General features: G+C 34.7%; 1 protein-coding gene across 2 annotated transcripts; it reads right to left on the minus strand.

Annotated features, from left to right (window-relative positions):
• Positions 1–138: 138 nt before the first annotated feature.
• LOC131662639 (DExH-box ATP-dependent RNA helicase DExH14) lies at positions 139–20,741 on the minus strand. Of its 2 annotated transcripts, none has more exons than XM_058932486.1 (49): positions 20,443–20,741; positions 18,699–18,760; positions 18,417–18,591; positions 17,637–18,081; positions 17,485–17,550; positions 17,222–17,326; positions 16,801–17,097; positions 16,102–16,218; positions 15,925–15,984; positions 14,457–14,528; positions 14,172–14,288; positions 13,916–14,077; positions 13,369–13,434; positions 13,106–13,258; positions 12,934–13,017; positions 12,696–12,770; positions 12,482–12,613; positions 12,334–12,399; positions 11,210–11,275; positions 10,997–11,119; positions 10,714–10,863; positions 10,013–10,225; positions 9,157–9,312; positions 8,858–9,082; positions 8,680–8,781; positions 8,497–8,577; positions 8,303–8,383; positions 7,253–7,456; positions 7,035–7,151; positions 6,807–6,929; positions 6,448–6,537; positions 6,246–6,371; positions 6,071–6,133; positions 5,212–5,300; positions 4,956–5,046; positions 4,563–4,712; positions 4,289–4,480; positions 4,096–4,161; positions 3,096–3,251; positions 2,871–3,014; positions 2,589–2,656; positions 2,350–2,515; positions 2,181–2,243; positions 1,951–2,046; positions 1,649–1,816; positions 1,306–1,476; positions 676–825; positions 453–584; positions 139–372 (listed from the first exon to the last, which is right to left on the minus strand). In XM_058932486.1, exons 1-49 carry the CDS (start codon positions 20,547–20,549, stop codon positions 307–309), a joined length of 6,249 nt encoding a protein of 2,082 aa, XP_058788469.1. In that variant the 5' UTR covers positions 20,550–20,741; the 3' UTR covers positions 139–306. The 2 variants fall into 2 exon arrangements, with proteins under 2 accessions (XP_058788469.1, XP_058788470.1); XM_058932487.1 differs by having other exon boundaries at positions 18,699–18,812.
• Positions 20,742–21,826: the final 1,085 nt, after the last annotated feature.

The raw sequence follows: 21,826 nt of genomic DNA on the forward strand, positions 1-21,826 counted from the left end.
ATCTGTGTTTATTCTAATATATAGTACTTTTTTTGTAATTCTAATTTTGTGATTAGTTTGTAAAATTTGAGAATAATCAAATTATATGCCTTACTGGGTTCAAATTCAATAAGGTGTAATTTCGGTAACAACGAGAAATAGACGGAAAAAAATACTTCACTATTGAAAGAGACTAACTTTGACGAGAAAAAAAAAATCTCAGCACTAGGATTTACATTTACATTGATTCAAAACCAAATATTTTAATTCTAGGGAGTGAAGTGAAGCTTACATAGTTTCTCGAATGTCAAACATGTTGACAACAAGTTATTTAATGGAATGCTCTTGCTCAAACCCAATGTAACAGTCAGAGACCAGAAACACTTTTATATCCTGCAATTAAGACAGTAAAGCATTACATAAAAGTAAAGTGTAAGAGTGAAACTCTTTAGATTGAGGCAAGTCATTTTTACCTGAAGATTAGCTGTAGTTTGAGGCAACTTCATCGATGTAACTAAATGATCCGAGAAAGAAACTCTTTTCAGTGCATATAGCTCAGACGTAGAGGTATTACCAAGAACCAGCCACCATTGCTCCTCTTTTATCTGCAGACACAAATATTGTAAATTAGAGTTCAAATGACAGACTCTACATATCACAATAAAGATGGATATGAACATGTATTTCATAAGAGACCTTTGGAAATCGAGGAACAAATGCTCTTGATGAGTGTCGTCTAGAATTGTGCTTTTCTAATCTGATGTTTATTATGTGGCCCTTCTCACCATCAGTTTCCTTCTGCTGAAGCTTTAACTTCATTTTAACATTAGGGAAGTGTTGTAGATCCTGGTCAAAGGAAAAAAAAAACACAAACATGTATAAACTGAAAGATGTGATATGCTTGCTAGATAAATAAAGTATTAATATATTTCTCAGAATTTGGGTTGGGCCTAACTCATCCCTACAAAACCGGCTCGTAGGATGAGGATTGCCCCGACTTATAAACACAACACAGGTCATATCTCTAAACAATGTGGGACTAAATTCACCCCTTCAAAACCAACAAAATGGAGGGCTGCAATAAAGCAAGCCAAAGTGCCGCAATTAAAGCGGCTAGGGGCGGACCGCAATTAAGGCGGAAAGTCCAACGTATATAAATATGAAATATTCATGAATCAGTTAGTTAACATAAAAAAGAAGCATGCATTCATGGTTTTTTTTCAGCTATGTTTCCCAATTCCCTATCCAAAAGAAGAAGAAAAATTGACATAAGCATATGACAGGAACCTAAACAAGGATTAAAACAATTGATTGAGGAATTTTTACCTGGTACAATTTTGAAGCCGGGAAATTTTCAGTTACAGTTTGCAATGCTGCCTTGGGAATATCTAGCAATTCTTGTATACTATAGATTCCTCTTTTGCTTAGTGATGTCACAAGATCAGCATTCATGCATGGCAGCATCCACAATGAAGAGTCCTTGTCAAACCACAAACCCTAAAACCAGGACACAAGGTTTAAGGAGTGAATTTTACGAAATATACTGGATAACTATGTCTGAACAGATTTTATTTTCCATGTAAGATAATGAGAACTAACTTGAATCAAGCTAGTTGTATTCCCACTATCCAACAGCCCAGAAAGGTGAGGTGCAGGAAAAAATGATTACCTGCATTACCATTTGCAGAAGATGCATGCAAGTAATAGAGCTCGAAAGCCAACCACTATTTGCACATATATCAATCATGGCCTGGATTATGCGTATGCTCTGATCTAATACTGATTTCAAGTCTGTGACATAGTCACTAATTGGTAACTCCAATTGGGAAAAATGACACTGCATTCAGAATAAATTTATGATCACAAATATAACAAAAGAAACCAACAAAATTTGAAAGAAGTAATCTGGTGCTATTTAAAGAAATAAATATAAATATTACTACGCTAATACTAGCGGTTAAAATGACTAACCTGGAAAAGAAGATTTGCTTTGGTATGGGGATCTTCTAAAAGATTCTTATCAACGGGATATCTAACTTTTTCAGAAAGTGCTTCATTGAATTTTTCCTATGACAAAAGGACAAATACTGTCAAATGACGAAGGGAACATAACATGATTTGTAGAAAGAAAAAGTAATTAATAATTCTCAAAACTAGCAAGAAAAGAACTGACATTCAGGAATAATAAATAAAACAGTTACCTCATTGTGACGCACAGGAAGTTCATCAAATTCGGCAGCAGCAGATAAGACATGCAGAAAGACCTACATGCAGAAACTCTCAGCATAGTGATTTTGAATAATTAAAAGAAACTATCTTTCAAACAAAGATGGAAAACCCATAGGAGAAATGGAAGATTATAAGTCTTACTTCAAGTGACGTATCCGGACCGATGTTTGAACCAAACATTGATACACTCATGTAGCTGAGGTAATACTGAGATGCTACTGACCCCAACATCACCGACTCCACTGCATCTTCATCCATCTTTATGCATCCACTGTCTTCCAAATCCTCAAATGTGCTCTGTACTAGGCTGCAAAAGAAATTTGTCGGTCAGAATATTGTTGTTGCTATAAACATGGGGTTATGGTATTTCGTGCCATTACCTAGACAAATACGAACTTATAAATTCAGGCTCTACATTCTCCAATCCATAGTATGCAGGATTGACCATCTGTCAAAAAATAGTTATTATTAATAACAAAGGGTAAATCTACAAATACAAATCATTCTTTTTTCAACATTCAAATCCCTTTGGATTGGATGTTAATCATTAGATTATCTCTCAGAATTAGATTCCACAAAACTTTTATCTTAACAATTGAATATTTGTTTAACTAAAATTAGGAGTAATTATCACAATATGTGAAGCATCAAAACAAACTCACCAGTCTACGGAATAAGTAAGTCCATGTAAGGTAATGCACTGCATCTTGTTTATTGTGGATTGTACCAGAAACTATTTCGGCATTTAAGTGATCATGCAGACGCTCCCTCAAACTACTCTCAACAGGAAAGGGTTCATACAAGAACTGCAACATAAAAGAGAAAACAGTACAGTTCTCAGCACACTAGGTGTAAAATTTTAGAATAATTATCTTTCCAATTTTCACCTTTTTGTAGAAACTTTTCTTGGGTTCATGAACAAGTATCACTGCCTTTCCGTGTTGATCAAATTGAGGCCGTCCAGCACGACCCATCATTTGCAAGATATCAGTGATTGGAAAATCAACGTACCTCTTTGATTTCCCATCAAAGAATTCTGTCCCCTGAAAAACAACCAAGTCATTGTTAAAATAAAATAATATTTGAATTTGATACTACATGGTTAAATTCAAATATTTATCTTTTATTTCCTGCACGGCTGCACCCTCAATTAAGAAAGAGTTTTACTGAAGTATTTGCTTTTAACTTACATTTTGTACCTTGGGGGTCGACCATGAAACCAATTTACTTTATACAATTAGTAAGTAAGCAATATCAGAGGCAAAAAGACATGGACAAGATGTCCATTGGTTGAGAGAGACGGCATATGATACGGCTATCATATCAAAACAGACTTGTACAAAAGCCATAGAAAAAGAAAGGAGTTCCGATTTCCTATATTTGAATTATCAAGAATATGTATGAAAGGACAATGACTATTGTGAGCATGCAAGTTGGGACAAAAGATCTCGCAAAAACTATAGAAATGGCCAAAACTTGTATCCCGTTTTTTACAATATTGCAGCAACGCGGCATTACATCTTCATATCAGAAATTTCTTAACAACTAGCTTTCACAAGTTTGTTATAGCCTCTAACTTAAAAACGCCTTTGGGTTGGGGTTTTGAATTCAATATATGCTAAAAGTAACAAGAAAATGTTTTCCTTAACAAAACCTTCTCCGAATCAAATCCAATATTAACTATATTAAAGCCAAGTAGCATCAGTTATAATCTCTCATGAATGATAAGTTCAAGATCCAATAAAATATAAACCAAACAAGTCAAATACTCAAACAATTTCAACCCTACCCAAGAAAGAGAGTTGTTGTCAATTTATCTTGCAGCTGATGGAAGAAAATGAAGGCCAGCAAATTGTATAAAAGAAAAAATTATAACAACTATATCACCTTGATAATCACTAGATGAGCTGGAAGATTCACACCCCAAGCCAATGTGCTGGTACAAACCAATACCTGCATTGATATCATAGAGCAGATCAGTAAAGGAGAGCAGATCAGTAAAGGACATGCCATAGAAAAATTTCCATTTCTTTTTAAGACAAAAATTCGCCAATTTCAATTTTTAAAGATAAACACGCGCCTGAATCTTGTTATTTGCAAAAAGCTCCTCAACAAAAGATCTGTCTTTGTCATTCAGGCCTGCATGATGCAAACCGATGCCAAATTGTAAAGTATGCCTCAAGTTTTGGTCAGAGACTTGAGACAGGACCATCTGCAGTGCTTCTTCAGGCATATTAAGAAATTGCCTTGAATGCTCATCTGAAGCAGCAAACTTCATTCACAGAGAAGAAAGATAAATAACAGTACATCACAATGGATCAACTATTATTTCCCAAAAGAGATTGGGCCTGTACCTGGATTAGATCTAGTGCAGTAAGTCTTGTTTGACGCCGTGATGAGACAAATATAAGAACTGGTTTTGCAGGTGAATGTGTGCATATTGCAGCATATGCTGGTTTATTCATACTGTTCATTCGGGGGCAGTAATACTTTCCAGGATACCCCTATAAAAAGACCAAGTAGTTAACATATTTGCATTATATTATTTCATGACTATGACTCACTTGGGGGTTGCTCGGTTAGAGTAAACCGGTAAAGGTTGAGATGAAGAGTTATTGTATGTAGAAATGTTTATTCATCCCATATTTTCATTCCTTCATTCCTCAATCTTATTACTTAAACCAAAAACCAAACATAAAAACGGTCATGTAACATAACAATCTATGTGAAACAACATATCCACTTGCCTGGATATGAACTTCCAAAGGTACAGGCCTCACACTTGGCTTGAAATTGAAGAGTCCAATCTCCTCCACGCCTAACCAATCACCTAAATCACTACAAATAGATGGGCAAAAATAAGGAGGACATTGATTGAACAAACTACTACAAATAGGTGGGAGAGACTAGAGAGTGCGGACAGAAACGTAGATAAAGACTAATGGAGAAGATATGGAAAGAAAAATTAAAACGGTAAGATGGATGAAAATAAAATAAACTTACCCTGCATTCGCCAGAGCTGTAGAAAGACCTACAAACCGTACTGCACGCTCTGTTTGTGATGAAATATATCTCATCCTAGAAACAATTACCTAGAAACAGAAATACTCAAATAATAGGTATGCAACACAAATAACATACATAATATGACTAGAAAGTTAATAGTAGGAGAGAAAAAAAACAAAAAAAACAAATCAAAACCCTCAATCAAGGATCTATATGTGCATGAAGCACTATTTTCCGAATATCCCGCTTATGGATGAGACTCTCCCTCGAGCTAAAGCTTACTAAGCTTTAAACTTGTTACAAAATATACCCTTTAAAAGAGAAGATCAAACCAAACCAACTAGTATTAGAACCACAATGAACTCTCACAAACTGCCTCCAAACAAAACTTCAAAAGTATTGGGCCAGTGAATCAACATTGATGCTAGTTGAACAAAGGGGCTACCAAAAAGGAAAAAGCTAACCTAAGTGGCACATGTCATTTGTGACTGGTGACATCAATCCAACCTTGACTTTGGCTAGACAAAGGGACTACCGGAGACTATTGATAGTGCGATGAGACCAATAACTGGAGAGCCTTTTTTTAGAGACCTAATTGAGAAAAGGAAAAAAGCACAATGTGACAAGAGTGACTTGGACGAATGGTCAACGAACAATGTGGAAGTGGCTGCTAGTCCTCCTCCATTTATGGTTGTTTTTCTTCCTAATTCTTTAGGTAACAAAACTCATTAATACTCTTATCTCTAACAAGCCCAATTTTGGGCTTAAAATGTGGAGTGCAAAAATCCACTATACCCAAAAATATAATAAACATGAGGCGGAGTCAATAGCATGTCACCATAGCTCAATCATTTACCTCAAGGATGGGCCCACGATCAGCTCCCAACAAGTGAATCTCATCCAATATGATAAGTCCAACCTATTGATCAGTGCCAACAAAATTTGAATATGAAATTGATAGCTTAAGTATATAAATCATTTCAATATATAATACTACACATCCAAAAAAACTCAAACAAGTATGAATTCACCTTTGTGACATAGCTACGAGTATGCCAATTACGACTTATACCATCCCACTTTTCAGGAGTAGATATGATGATATTGGCCGACAAGAGAGCCATCAAATCAGGAGTATAGTCTCCAGTCATTTCAACCTAATAAAAAGCATATATAATTAGCATCGGTATCATATATAGTGCATGTATACTTTCATAATGCAAAGATTTCTACCATTTTTTTCCCTAGCTGAGACACAAGACGCTTTTTCCAGTCACTCATTCTTTCCCTGACAATAGCCTTCAGAGGTGCTATATAAATCACCTGCATAGTCATTCAAAAATACTATCATTAATGCGAACAAGGAGAGTAGCTTAAGGTAACACACTTCATAAGATGATATACAATATTGGTAACAGAAAAGTCATTTCTCTAAGCAATAATGAATGCAGAACAAATATTTTGGTGTATACTCTATCAAGCAGCATAACTTCATTCAAAGAAAATGAATATTCTATCATATTTATATCTCTTATAATTTTGTCATCAGGACTCATGCTCTTTCACAAACTACAAAAACAAATTTTACAAACCTTCATGTCCGGATGAGTATTGAAAAGCCGGAGCATAGCAAGCTCAGCAGATATAGTTTTTCCACTCCCAGTTGGAGCTCCTAATAGAACATTGTTGTCTGTGTGATACAAGACATGAAAAGTCTGTCCAAGTAAACAAAACAATATCCATATCCATATGATTATTAAGTCTGTAAAACAACAGTGCATAATCCAACAAAAAATAATTGTAGAGAAGATGAACCAAACCTGTGTTTGTATTGGGTTAAAATGTGAAAATTTGTATAGCGCTTCATAATCAGTGTTTCCAAGAGACGACACTGGAAGAGGCTTTAAATCAAGAAGTTCTGTATGAGAAGTACTGACCTGGCAAAGATATATCCAAATGTCAGACATAAACTTGGCAAGAGCCAGTTTCCATACAATAGAACTAGAAATCAAAAGAGAAATAAATGTTGATGTAATACCTCTGGCAATGGTAAATTATGGAAGGTAATAGTATAGAATGCCTCTGCATGAAGCCATGAATCAGAAACAGCATGAATGTAATATTGTGGTGGATGTGGCTCAAATATAGGCACAGTGAAGGAAAGCTTGTAAGGTTCTCCCTTAGCCATCCGCTTTGTCAAGGTAAAAAGTTCCGAATGGTAAATATGATCATTCTCGGAGTCCTGCTCAAAATAGTTGACCATGCATTAGATTTGGCATTGGCAATTATCAAATCATGCCTAGTTACAAATTAGATGTGGCAAGGAAACATCACATTTGCAACACAATTTTCAGATACGCATTGGACATTTTATAGACAAAATAAATACCAATGTGAACAGTCTAGAAAAAATCAAACAGAAAAAGACTACTGGCAACTCAAAATTTTAAAGTAAAAGAACATTACTATACTACAAATACTTATAAAAAGAAAGAACAACTAACACTTATCCCATTAGGTAAGGGTCTCTACACGGATCAATCAGTGCTATTGAGTCTCAATCAACAACAACAAAAAAAATCAGTAAAACCATTTTGAGACAGCATTTTCGCTTAGATAAAAGGAAACATTTGGACATGGAATAAGCATACTGACAACTTAAAGTTCCTTTGTCTCTGAGAAAATTTGTGATGGTAACAAATCCCGTCAGTTTACATTACAGTTTTTGGTTTTCCTTAACACTCCTAATTTCCAGTGAATGTTGTGTGTGGCCTAGGTTCTTGAACCAATTCTTGATGATTAGTTTTCATTGTTTTGGATGAAGTGAAGAGGCCAAACATATGTAGTATTCTGTTGTATAAGCTAAAATTTGGAGCAGTTGGTTAAAGCGCAATTCGAGCATAATAGGGAAAGACAGGGTGCCAGCATCTATTGTCTAAGATGCATTCTCTTTTCAATGGAGTTTCACTAACAGATATATTGAGGAACTGGAAGGATTCCTTATCTCAGTAAGTTTCCCTCGTGTTATATATATAAGAGAAAACAAAAACTAAAGAACTGTAATGCTTGATATAAGAAGTTTATTCACCTCTACCAAAATCCACCAGCGTTGGGCAGTACCATGAAAACGATCTTTCCAAATAAAAGCTGGAGTTATGACCAGATCAACCTGAAAACAATGATTAATTATGTAAAAATGAATATCAAGGTTTATATCATGTGATGAAATCAATGAAAAAATTGGAATCTCAGTCTCGAAAAGATTCTACAATGTGAACTTACCTTCAAGACAGTTCTGGTTATTGGACTCACGGTAGCTGATAACTGAAGTGATGGAAAATACCCTAGGTATTGCTTAACCAACTGTGATGAACAATGATAGGAAAATAATAATCAACATTTCTTCAACATCTAAACTCATCACGAAAGGAAATTCTTAACATCGTCCTACTAAAAGGTACATACCCTTCCTCCAGGTGCATAACGAATTAATGCCCCAATATCTTTCTCCTCCATCTCCATCAGGTGATCTAAGTCAGCCCCTCGCTCTTCAAGCTTCCGCAATATCTAAGAATCAAAAAGGACCATTACACCCGAGTATAAAATCTAGCTAGTAAATATATAGTGAACAGAATAGGCATACTTCTGATGAAAGGTCCCTGTCAAATTGTCTAAGAGGATGTTGGTGTGGCCAAACTTGGCGATCTACAGATTTGCAATAATTCAACATGAACAAAGACGTCTCACACCAGCCTCTTCGCAGACAAACCTCAAACAAAGCTCGCATTATACGAGCCAAGCTTGCACTTATGTATGAAGCGTCAGAAACCAAGGAGAAAGAATCCATAGAGCCTCGAGATATGTACAACTGCAAACAGCAGGTCATATATTGTTCAAGCAATTATCCTAAGAGGTAAACAAATTCAGCAGCTTGAAAACAACCTGAATCAAAATGGAAATCTTTCCATGTTTGTTGGAAGGACCGCCCTTAATTTCTAATGGACATGATGAGCGTGCCAACATCTCTAGCTCATTCTGTTCTTCTTCTCGAACGGCAATATTCTCAAATTCAGATGAATGTGCAATCATGTTAATCACCTAAAGCATCAAAAAGGTAAAAGAACATGAAAAGACAAATTGTAATTATATAAGAAAGAATGCTTTCAAACTTTATACAGGTTTTTACCAAGGCTTACGACAAACTAATTATAAACCACCTAACTTGCATGGTTTTGCAATTTTACAGGAAAAACAAGCATATCATAGTATAAATATAAACCAACATTTCCAAAGCATGATAGAACCTTTTTAGAGAAACAGAAAATTTATAAAAGAAAAAGAAATTCAGGAGGCAGGCAAGGATATCACTGAAAGCATTACATACAAAAAAGGAGGGAAAAAAAAGCAAGACAGCAAAATTTCTCTGCATTGGAGATGGCATCTCCTTAGAAGCATAACCATGTCACAGTGAAAATTTAAGGGCAAAGAAAATCCCATAAAAAAGTAATGAGCAATTACATGCTCTGAAACATAACCTTTAACAGTAGTTATTGTAAATATGGGATTTATTTTGTAATTATATGTAATTGTTGAGAAACTGTCCTGATTTTCTTTCTTTTATTCACCAATTTAAGAGGAAGTGTTGTAAATGTATGGATGTATTTGTAGTTATTAGGTATTAGGCATTGTGTAGTCTATATAAGCATACTAGTAACCCTACGCTTTACAAAATTGAAATATATTTCAGAAATATTTTTCTACATTAACTAAAACCATGTTGGTAACATATCAAAATTACCTCACTATCACTCATGTGACGTCTTAACATTTCATTGTATGTTTCAACACTGGAATATTGAATGTAAAAGTGGCTTGCAATGCGACCAAGCTCAGTACAGTAAAAATTGCCACTTTTCTCATCAAACCTCATCATTTTTGCTTTATCAAGTGAACGTGCAGCATCAATAACAAGAGATCTTTGCTTAGAACTCAAACCAGGATCTGCCATCACCTAAAACATAGAAGATTGTCAATAGAAACCTTTTGATGCATAAAAACAAACAGCAAAAACTATTTTCAGATATCAGAATGATGTGAAAGAATCTCACTATGAAAGATCTATGAAATGCAACAAACTGTCAGCCATCAATTTTAAATTATCGGTATCTATATATTCTTTTCATTCAAAAGTTTATTATCAACCCTTCAGGAATGTTCAGGAGCCCAATGACTCTCTACATCTTCCTTTCCATGGAAAAAAAAAAACTACCACTCTCAAATCAGAGCCTCCTATTTTTATCCATTTAATTTGCATTCTGTTAGCTGTCAGTTAGACAGTTGTTGATAACAGAACCTGATACTGATCTGCAGCACTTGCCCTAAGTTTTCTAACATACACCGTTTTTGGAGACTCACAAACATGTACCTATGCTAGAAAATCAAAAATTTACAAAATATTATAGAACTGGTTTAATAAAGGAAAAATTTGTAGTTAGGTACCTCATCCCAACCAATACCATATGCCAAAGGATTCATCCTCATCCTTATGAAAAGATAAGTATATCCTAGCCATGCACAGGCTTCTTTAACATTAGTTACAGTACCCAATGCAACCTCTGCATTCAAATTATCTTTCAACGAGCTAATAAACTGCAAAGTATTGAACAAAGGTAGTCAACAGAACACCAGATGTATTAAGAAAATGTTATGCCTGATCCAATGCACAGACAACAGTTGAGTACACGCATGAACACAGATGCATCAGCAGTTTCCTAATTATTACCTGGCTTTCTATAGGGAGTTGACTTGTCAATAGTCGCAAATAATATGCGAGTTTGTCGTGAGATGTAATGATGATACCTTCGCCACTTTTATCAAACTGTGGTCTCCCAGCTCGCCCAAATATCTGTGAAAATATAACAGAAACAGCACCTTAAGTAATGTGGAAAAGTTAAGCGCTTTCATATTACCTAATACACGAAACACAGTGCCTTACCTGCATTACATCAAGCATACCCAGGTCTCGCCACCCACCAGCTTTTGCGTCATATATTTGGGTTCCCTAGAGAACAACAGCCTTCAGATTAATTTAGAAATTACAAGACAAAAGTAACTCAAGAATCATAAAAACCTAGTGCACATGATAACTCGATACCGAATCCCAGGGAAAACCAAAAATCTAAAACTAAGATGGGAAGTTAGAGAATATGGTCAGTAGCCACCTTAATAAAGTAGTGCCTTAAAGCTAAAAGATGTCTACGGCACTATGTGACAGCAGTTGGAATTTGTTTCAAAATCAAGCTCCTAGGGCAAAGACGTGTTTATGAATCTTATTTAAAAATATGAAGTGGTCCCCAGAGCCGGGGGCTGTCGTAAACTCATTTAAAAAGCTACTGCATATTGGAAAGCACCAAAAGCATCTCTGATAGGTCAAATCTCCAAATCCTAATTGCTTGAGACAATAGGAATGTGCATTGAAATGGTCAACTCTCCCATGTCCTAATAGCTTAAGGCACTAGGAGTTTGCACTGTAATGGTTTTAACTCTAAGACAGTATCTGACACAAAAACCCTTTGTGTAAAGGGTGGATGAAAAACAAGGTTATCTTAATAAGTGCCACCATTTACGAAAAATAAGAATAGCAACATGGATCAAACTTTTGAACTCCTGCTCAAAGAGCTATATTAATGTTAAGAAAAAACTCTCCTAAGACCATATGGTGTAAGGTGCAGCACAAAAACATATTTTGTCATCTCTAACAATTTGTACGCGAAAACTAAAGAATAACACCGCCCACTAATAAGAGAAACAGAGAGGTTTCAACAGATAGCAAGTCCAGGCTGTCTCATATCAAGTCATTAAATAAGGCTAATAGTAAATATTGTACAGTTATCGTGAAATTTGTGGAATTCAAGTAGCCTAGATTTCACCGGCAATAAATAAAACTTTATAAGTGACTTGGAAAAGTTGAAGCAAAAGATTTCTTATCTTTCTTAGTCCTATGAATACAATAGTTTGATCACTTGATGCATTCCTTGAACAATATTTTACCTAACAAATTAACTGTAATACGATACATATATAAAAACAATATGATACAAAGTAATCTGAAATACAAACCTTAATGACAACTGTGTGAGCAGGTAGATTGACACCCCATGCCAGAGTTGCTGTACATACGAGTACCTAAAAACACCATAAGGCATACTTAAATGAAACAAGAGGCAAATTCTGTATCTAAACTGAAAACTAGTGAAAAAAGATCTACCTTCAAAAGTCCCTCAGAGAAAAGCCTTTCAGTCAGTCCTCTATCTGAACGTAACATCCCAGCATGATGAATACCCATGCCAAAACCAAAAAGTTCAACGAGATCTTTGTTTTTTGATTTAATGACTTCTTTCTGGAATGCATAAATAGAAAATCTATGAATCAAGAATAACAGACATCACAATAAAATCTAAATAAATGTTTACTCAAACAACCTTCATAAAGAAATACTGTGGATGTGCATCATTATTGAAGAGTAAAAGTTCGTCACTCCTTTGTGCAAGTTCAGTCTGTTGAACATGACATAAAAATGATGAAACTGAAAGCAAAGCATGGGGCAGAAATAATACAATATGTTCATATAGACTGAAGTATATAATACAATATAATGGTTTCAGCAAGCCTGCAATACAAGGATTAAGAATTTCAGATTAAACTTCTTAAATGACAAACCAGTTTCTTAGCAGTCTTTGCAGTGTCTTTTCGTGAATGAACAAATACCATCGCCTGATGACCTTGCTTAATAGAATCAACAACCTAAATCAAACAAAAGATCCAAAGCTAGAAAATTAGCCAATAGAGCAAGATATATGATGTTTTGAAGAGAACTTAGATGGCACAATACCTTCCGATAGCATATATCATTCAACAATTCATTACGAGTTGCAAAGTTTGGCTCACTGATTCCAATATACTGTTGTGCAAGAGGCACTGGGCGGTAACTTGCATCAAAGAAGAAAAGACCTGTGTCTGGATTAACTCTGAGAAACTGTGCAACCTGGAAAAATAAAAGGTCAGGGTTGCGGCTAGGTCCAGTAGATACTTCAGCATACAAGACTTCAGTCAGAAACAAGGGAAAAACAAATATATATTATTTGGACCAAACACCTCTAGATAATTGGGGAGTGTGGCAGAAAGGCCCACAATGCGTATCATTGACTGGCTTGACTCCACCTGATATTCAAAATAAGGAATTCTTCAATTAGAAGTCTACTATCACATGAAGAAATAAATGGCCATAGTGGCACTGTGACACCACAACATAAACTGTATAGCATCACTGCACAGATCAGCATATCATATAAATTAAAGGAAACCCGTGGCCATAATATATCAGATGTTATCAAAATAAAAAACATTGGCTTACAAGGATCCACTATAAGTCTACACAATATTGTAGAGTCGATGCATTTATGTTTCTTTTGCTTGCATTGAAATTAAAATTCTAGCTCTTAACCACCAGATAGAAGTGATGGTCTGATCAAAATTCTAGATTCCATTTAGGTTTGGGGAAAAAGAAACCAAATAACATCATCATAGATAGGCTGATCTGAATTTCTGTTTGTAAGCTCAATTCACTAAGTATAAAAATGCTTCATGCATGCTTTTCACCAAAACTCATAAAAGTTGAAACATACTTGACCAAATGGCTTACCTGCCGCAGTGTCCTAGCAACTAAAGCCTCTATTACAGGACCTCTATCATCATTGAGTAGATGCACTTCATCAATAATTAAGAGCTTCACCAGCATCGAGAGTGACATGTCACTGCTCTTGCGAGTTATGACATCCCATTTCTCAGGAGTTGTCACTATCATCTGATTTAAACCATGGATGAAAAAATAAACAAATGAAACTTAGTTTGCATGCTGGCAAAGAAATGCAAAACCAGAAATTTTCATAACAAGAAACCTGAGTTTCTTCTAGTTCATTTTTAGAGAGCTGCATATCTCCAGTAAGCTCTCTGACACTCATATTCAACGGAGACAAACGTTGGCTGAATGTTGATGTAACTTCTGCAGCCAAAGCCTAGAATGGACCAGAATGTAAAATTACAGATGAAACATAAATGCAGGAACAAAATGTAAAGCATGGAATGGAATCTAAATTTTAGATATGATACGAAACATAAATGCAGGAGGAAAAAAGGTCAAGCTGAATAGACAAATACAAAGAGCAAAATATGCAGCAAGGTACCTTCATTGGAGCAACATAAACTATCTTAAATTCATCTTTATGCAAGTAACCATCCTTGAAGTGTTGTCCAATCTGCATACAATTCATCATCACGGGAAGAGGTTATACTTTATGAAAAGCCCATTTTCATTGAGAAAGAAAGAGCACACAATGAAAGATAATAAATCCTCTTCACATTGCCTAAAAACAAAATTTGAACAGATAAGAAACAATAGGAATACAATAAAGCAAGTTATCAGATCAAACTCCTGGAGAGGTTTAAAAATAGGTACTGTGTACCTCACATGCTGCCTCTTTAACGAAAAATGAGTTGAGAGGCGTATCATGGAAGACGGCATGTTGAAAGAAAATGAAGGCAGAGCACAACTTACATATTGAGAGGTTTACACAAGATTTAACATAGGAGCAATAAAACTCTTACTCTTCAAGACAACAAGCCTCTTCTGAGAGGTCCCACATTAGATGAGGCATGAGATATGGTTTTATGGTGTCATTATAAGTGGTGGGTAGTCCTCACCATACAAGCTGATTCCAAATTTTAATATGGAATCATAGATAAGCATGAAATGAATTTATTAATGATATCTCTCACCTTACAAGTTGGTTTTGTTAAGATGAGTTAGGCCGAAATATAAAATCTAAGATGGTATTAGAGCATACACAAGATTTATTGGGTCACTCGAGTCACTCTATATGTTCAGTCCTAAGCATGAGGGAGGTGTGCTGAGAAGTCTCACATTAAATGAGAAATGGCCTGACAATGCGTTAATAAGTGGTGGATAGTCCTTTCCTTAAAAGTCGGTTTTGTAGGGGTTGAGTTGGGCTCCACCCAAATTCCAAGAAAAATAAAAACCAAAAACTCTTTTTTCTTCATTATTGCTACTACATCCCCTATGTTGAAACTAGAACAGAGGTCACTATCACCCTGGTAAGCGGCCTTGGAATAATGTTGCAATTTCCATATTAGAGTCTTTAAAATCAAAATCGCTAAGCTATAATTATTCCCAGTTTTTAACATTCCTACCCTTATTTCTTCTTTCATATATTTTATTAACTGGAAGAGGTCTAACACGATCCAACAATATAGATTTCTTGACAATCTTTCAAATCAAAGACATAGAAAACAAATTCCACAAAATAAAAAGGCATAAAAAATGAGGATAAAATCAACAGAAAAAGGCATAAATAGGCCACTAGGTTTTTCACATAACCAAAACTATCGCACCACATGTACTTTGCAGTAAAACAACATTGTAAATTTGTAATGAATATAACAAATTAATTGAAAGTTAAAATTTAAGACAGGATTAAGATCAAGAAAGTAACAAATACACAAAGCATATAGCTCCTACATCGACATTACTTTCCTCGTGATATTGATAAAGGGAGAGAAAATTAAAACGTTGATTTCAAATGATAGAAATAAATCATATTTTCAGAGAAGAGTAAATATAATGCAGGTATTCACCTCATGAAGAATTGAAATCATAGCTATGTTAGTTTTTCCAGCTCCTGTGGGGGCACACACCTGAGAGCATAAGAAAAGCTCTTTTAACAATAGAAAGCAAACACTGTTTTCTCTAAATAAAATGCATCTTTGATCATTAATTTGTGGAAAGAAAAAAAAACACAACAGATCACTCACGAGTATATTCTCATTGGTTCCATAAACAGTTTGAAATATCCTGCTCTGAATACGGTTCAGCGATTTGTAACCACGAAAAGCGGCTTGAGCAAAGTCATCTAACTCACTGATCTCAATCTGGAAGTGCATAAATGTAGTAGATATGCATCAATAACACCAATTTATCACAAACAATTACTAACAAGTAAATTTTAGGGGATTGGAGGAATCAGCAGCATTCAATTGGTCAATATTTAGATAACATAGATAAAATGCAAAAGTGTATGCTTTAGTTTTTTATTGTAGGATGATAATACGGTATCATCTTCTAATAACCACAGATGTGAGCGCTAGAATATTAAAAAAAAAAATACCTGATGAGATACTCTAAAAAACTCTGAGATAGCTAAAATGATATAAAGATATTATAACATATTTTTTTAATATTGTAACAAGAAACTAATCCTCCTAGGAGATGATCTAAGCCACTCTAAGATTACAAATTAATCCTATGATATAAACCAAGATACTCTATCATAATATAAAGATATTATAATATGTTTTTTAATAATTCTAACAGACAGGACAACAGCAATACATAAATCAAACCCATTGTGCTCATTTCATATGTTGATGAGGGAAATATATCTACCAAAAAGGATTCACGGTCTTTCATTAAATAGTTGAAAGCATCTCACAAATCATAATAAAGAGATATACCAGTCTTTCTCCAGGTTTCATTGGCGCAGTTGGTTTTGGGGGAACAATAACCTCTTCATACCCCTTACAATACTTTTTGATAGTTCCTTCAGGAAGGGCATTAACAGCTATTGCCCTATCTCCAGTACCAATCATCCCATCAACCAAATGTTTCCTCTCGCTTGCTTGAAGTAAAGATGAGAAATCCAGTGTAGACAAGTCATCACCCCCAGCTTGTTCTATTCCTCGCCTGTTTCGCTTTTCCTCCTTGCGCCGAAGCTTGTCAATTTGTTTGTCTGATTCTGTTTGTACAGTCACCTAAAAAAAGTAGCTCTTTATGGAAGGTAGTATCTTTTAAAAAAATACAATATATGTATGTGTATGTGTTTCATTATATACAAGTGAAAAGGAGGAGATTGATGATAAAGAGCATAGTCAACACCTGTGTCCCATAACTAGGCATGCGAGACTGAGCATTTGTAGCACTTGTATCAGACTTGAATACTGATAAGCCATAATGAATAGAATCAACAATCTCTTTCCGGTGCTACAATTTATCACAAAACATCAAGTATGATTCAAAACCAAAAGTTGAAACTTTTTTGAAGTAATCATTACATGGACACGGACGTAGGAGAGTGAAGTTCACAAAGAGTTACTGATGACCTTTATAAGAAATAAGAGAGGGAGCTAGCATGTCCTCACCAATAGAAGATTTTGCACAGTTTCAAATGCATTATCCCCAACAAGATCCAACAAATCTCCAGCTATCTTCAAAGAGAAGGAATAAGTGTAAGTTTCATGTTGGAAAACCTTCGTTATATATACTTGAAAAGAATTATGACATCGAGCAATACCTCTTCACCGGGCTTTTCTGAATTAAGAACCCTGCAAATGGCCATTGCCAGTTCATCTCGGGATAACTGTGAATTACAATTCCTTACAATTTTATCACATGCATCTCTTAACCAAGTCAAATTGAACTTTTCTACTTCGGCAACAAAATTATTTGTTGGGTCAGTATGACTGTACTCTTCTTTCTGGAATGCTAGAGAAACTGTGTTTTTGAAATCTGCTATGTCTCCATCATCTAAGGATACATCAACCAAGAAACGAGTTGGGGGTTGAAAAACCAAATCATCTCCAAATTCCATATCTTCGTCAACATCATGATGTCTTTCCAAAGAAATGGAAGAGTTTGTATTGTTAGGTTGCAAAATTAATAGTTTTTGTGCTAGAGATGCAACTTCTCTCAACTTGGTATCAGCAATTGCATGACCAACAAGGTTTTCCAATTCTAACCTGCACAGCAATGTCACGAACTGAAAGTTTAGTCTTTGAGCAAATGCTCCAATCTATTCAACATTCAAGACTTGAATAACAGTCAATCAAATATGTAAGCCTTATTATGGCATCTGCATTTTGTAATATGAACCCCGCAACAGAAACTTAGAGAATTTCTATAACATTGTATTCAAGTCTTCTAAATGGCATTTGAAAAGGCTCGTAAAATTCCATAATATCTAAAAGCCATGTGAAACTGAACAATAACTCTGTGCCTTTATAGAAAAATAACTATTCAATCACTTCACATTGGTATCCACAGTCAAATCAAAATTTTAAAAGCCAACACTTACTTTTTATCAAAAATAATTCTATCAATAGAGTCCTCCTCCTCTTCAATTGGCCTGCTAAACAGACGGTACACAGTCAGTGCCACTTCATGGAAATCCTCAGAGCGCATTTCACCGTCAACCAAGGCCACTACTGCTCCTATAAACTGTTTGTAGGCTTGCCGCACTTCCGATGAAGCTGCTTCACCAATTCATCAAATGCAAACAAGTCATCAATAACTACATTCTTCTTTTTGTATCATTTGAAGAAAAACTAGCCTACTGATCTTAAAACATGAACTATACCTTCTTCCCAACCATATACAATCTTTCGTGCCAGTTCAGATTCATCAAGCGAGCTTGCAACACTAAATGCCACAGTTCAAAATCAAAATATATTCATCAAGCGAGCTTGCAACACTAAATGCCACAGTTCAAAATCCAAAACATTCTAATCAATGAAAACAAAAGCAAGAAAGCAAAAACTAGTAGCATCTCAAAATCCAAAAACAAAGAAACTCAAAAGATGCCACAACAGAAAATCCAAAAAAACAAAAACAAACTGCACAAAGAAACTCTAAGCATTCTAATCACATAAAAAACAAAAAAACGGAACCAGTAGCATCTCAAAGTCCCAAAACAAAGAAACTCATAAACAAGGTTTTAAACAACGGCCGCTTAAACGCTTAAACAGTTGTTGTTGTGATACTGATTTCAATTGTCGCAGTATGAATTAACCACAATTTCTTTTTCATCATAAAAACGGTGAATAGCGGTATTGATTTCGGCCCCTTCTGATTACCGTTTTGTCGCAGCCGTTTTAGCGGTAACGAACAGTTTTTTAGAACCTTGCTCATAAATGCCACAGTACAGTACAAAATCAAAAAAATATTATCAATAAATTAATCTAATCACAGAAAGCTAAAAGCAAAAGTAACTAAACTCATAAATGTCGCAACACAAAATACAATAAATTGCAAAAAGAATATCAAATCGAAGCATTCTAATTATAATAAAAACAAAAACCAGCAGCATCTCAAAGTCCAAAAACAACAAAACTCATAAACCTCCTGCACCACAAAATCCAAAAAAAAATAAAAATCATTAAATTGCGCAGAAACTCAAACCAATCTAATGAGAAAACAAAACTTAAAAGCTAAAATTAGTAGCATCTCAAAGTCCAAAACCTATGAAATTCTACAAATATCACAGTACAGTACAAAATCCAAAAAAAAAAAAAAAATCATCAATAAATTGCGGAGAAACTCAAAGCACTCTAATCACAGAAAACGAAACTAAAAAGCAAAAACCAGTATCATCTCAAAGTCCAAAACCTAAGAAATTCTACAAATATCACATTACAGTACAAAATCCAAAAAAAAAATCATCAATAAATTGCGGAGAAACTCAAAGCACTCTAATCACAGAAAACAAAACTAAAAAGCAGAAACCAGTATCATCTCAAAGTCCAAAACCTAAGAAATTCTACAAATATCACATTACAGTACAAAATCCAAAAAAATAAAATCATCAATAAATTGCGGAGAAACTCAAAGCACTCTAATCACAGAAAACAAAACTAAAAAGCAAAAACCAGTATCATCTCAAAGTCCAAAACCTAAGAAATTCTACAAATGTCAAGATACAGTACCGTACAAAATCCAAAAACAAAACCAATAAATTGCAGGAACAAACTCAAAGCATTCAAACAACAGAAAACAATGAGAAACTCAAAAAAATCTAATCACAGAATAAAATAAAAAAGTAGCATCTCAACCTCCAAAACCTAAGAAATTCTACAAATGTCGCATTACATTTCAGTACAAAATCCAAAAACAAAACCAATAAATTGCACAAAGAAACTCAAAGCATTCAAACAACAGAAAACAAAATCAAAATCATAATCCAGTAGCATCTCAAATTCCATACTCAGAGTTTTGGCAATTAAACTTCTAAATTCTCGATTACTTTTCTTTGAGCTAAGAATTATCTCTAAGCAATGATGAAAAGAGGAAACGCAATTGAGAACGATAAGTTAGGGTTTAATTACTTGTGAGGCTTTTGATTTTGAAGAAGCGTTTTGCGATGAAGATAAGCTTGATCGATATCGAAGGGGTCTCTGAGAGAATTTGTAAGGCGAGGAATCTGAACCAACATTGTGGAAATTGAATAGAGTGATGATCGTGAATCTCTTGAAGTTTAAGTCAGTAACTCCCTTCTGCTGCGTCGCGTCGAGAATATAATAGCGTCTGTTGAATGAATGAACTCCCGTGAGTTGAACTTCGGGTTTAGCGTCTGGGTTTATTTCTTGCTCTCCACGAGACACCGGGTTGAAAAAATAACATTTTCAATCTATTTTTTCTTCTATAGAAAAAACATTTGTTAGACTAAATAACATTTACAATGTTTATTTTTTTAATCAGTAAATAAATCTACAAAATAAATAGTTATTTTTATTTAATCTTATTAATTAAAGTTGTTAAGTCATTAAAATATATTATTAATTAAAGTTGTTAAGTCATTAAAATATATTTTAGAGTAAAATTAAAGTTATTTGAGTAATTTCATTTATCAATATTTATTTATTATTATTATTAATCAATATTTTATTATTTATTATTATTTATTTAATTATTATAATTAATAAAAAAATTATCATTAACTTTCTTACTCTGTTCCCAGAAGCAGGAAAGCCTCTTAGTATAGATTACAACCTCACACAGAAAGAACAATGTCCCAAATCAAACAATCACAAAACATTTGCACAAGTGGTCAATAATGTTTGTACCATTCCAATGAGTCAATTTCCCCCACTCCTTGCGTTAAGGGAGATCGTATTGCTATCTCCATACCAGAAGAAGAATACCAGATAGGGCTCGCCTCGTGTAAACTCAACTTACATGGTCGAATCATCTGGCCTAAAGGAACCTCTCCACTTACGGTGGTAAGTTTAAGAGCCAAATTGAATGAACAATGGAAGAACATCGGAAAATGGGGTCTAACTTCGCTGGGAAAAGGATATTTTGAGTTCCCCTTTTCAAGCATAGAAGATGGTCAGCAAGGTAAGATCAGTCGCAACATGGAATCTAAATCCAGGTACTCTCAAACTCTTTGCCTGGACAAAAGATTTGGTCCCATCTAACATGAACCAGTCATCGGCTCAGGTATGGATTAGAATACATGGATTATCTCAAGAATACTAGAGACCTAAAATTATATTTGCGATTGCAAGTAGCATAGGTACTCCCATTTGTATTGATTCTGCATCCTGCAAATCATCATTTGACCGTGCTTTTGGTCATTTTGTTAGAATCCTAATTGATCTTGACTTACAAAAAGAGTTAACATATAAAGTATTAGTTGAGCGTGTTGGGTTTGCTTTCTTTGTGGAAGTAGAATATGAAAAAATCCTTGACTTTTGAACCTACTGTAAC

The sequence above is a fragment of the Vicia villosa genome, linkage group LG3 (assembly GCF_029867415.1).
Source record: "Vicia villosa cultivar HV-30 ecotype Madison, WI linkage group LG3, Vvil1.0, whole genome shotgun sequence".
Lineage (NCBI taxonomy): Eukaryota > Viridiplantae > Streptophyta > Magnoliopsida > Fabales > Fabaceae > Vicia > Vicia villosa.

Bases quoted from the DNA above. Each gene is read 5' to 3' on its own strand.
- LOC131662639 (XM_058932486.1), bottom strand. From the start codon at position 20,549: ATGTTGGTTCAGATTCCTCGCCTTACAAATTCTCTCAGAGACCCCTTC. The intron at 18,082-18,416 runs GTAAGTGTTGGC...ATTGCTGTGCAG, and splicing joins AGAATTATTTTTGATAAAAA to GTTAGAATTGGAAAACCTTG. The intron at 2,047-2,180 runs GTAACTGTTTTA...CTTTTGTCATAG, and splicing joins TTCCTGTGCGTCACAATGAG to GAAAAATTCAATGAAGCACT.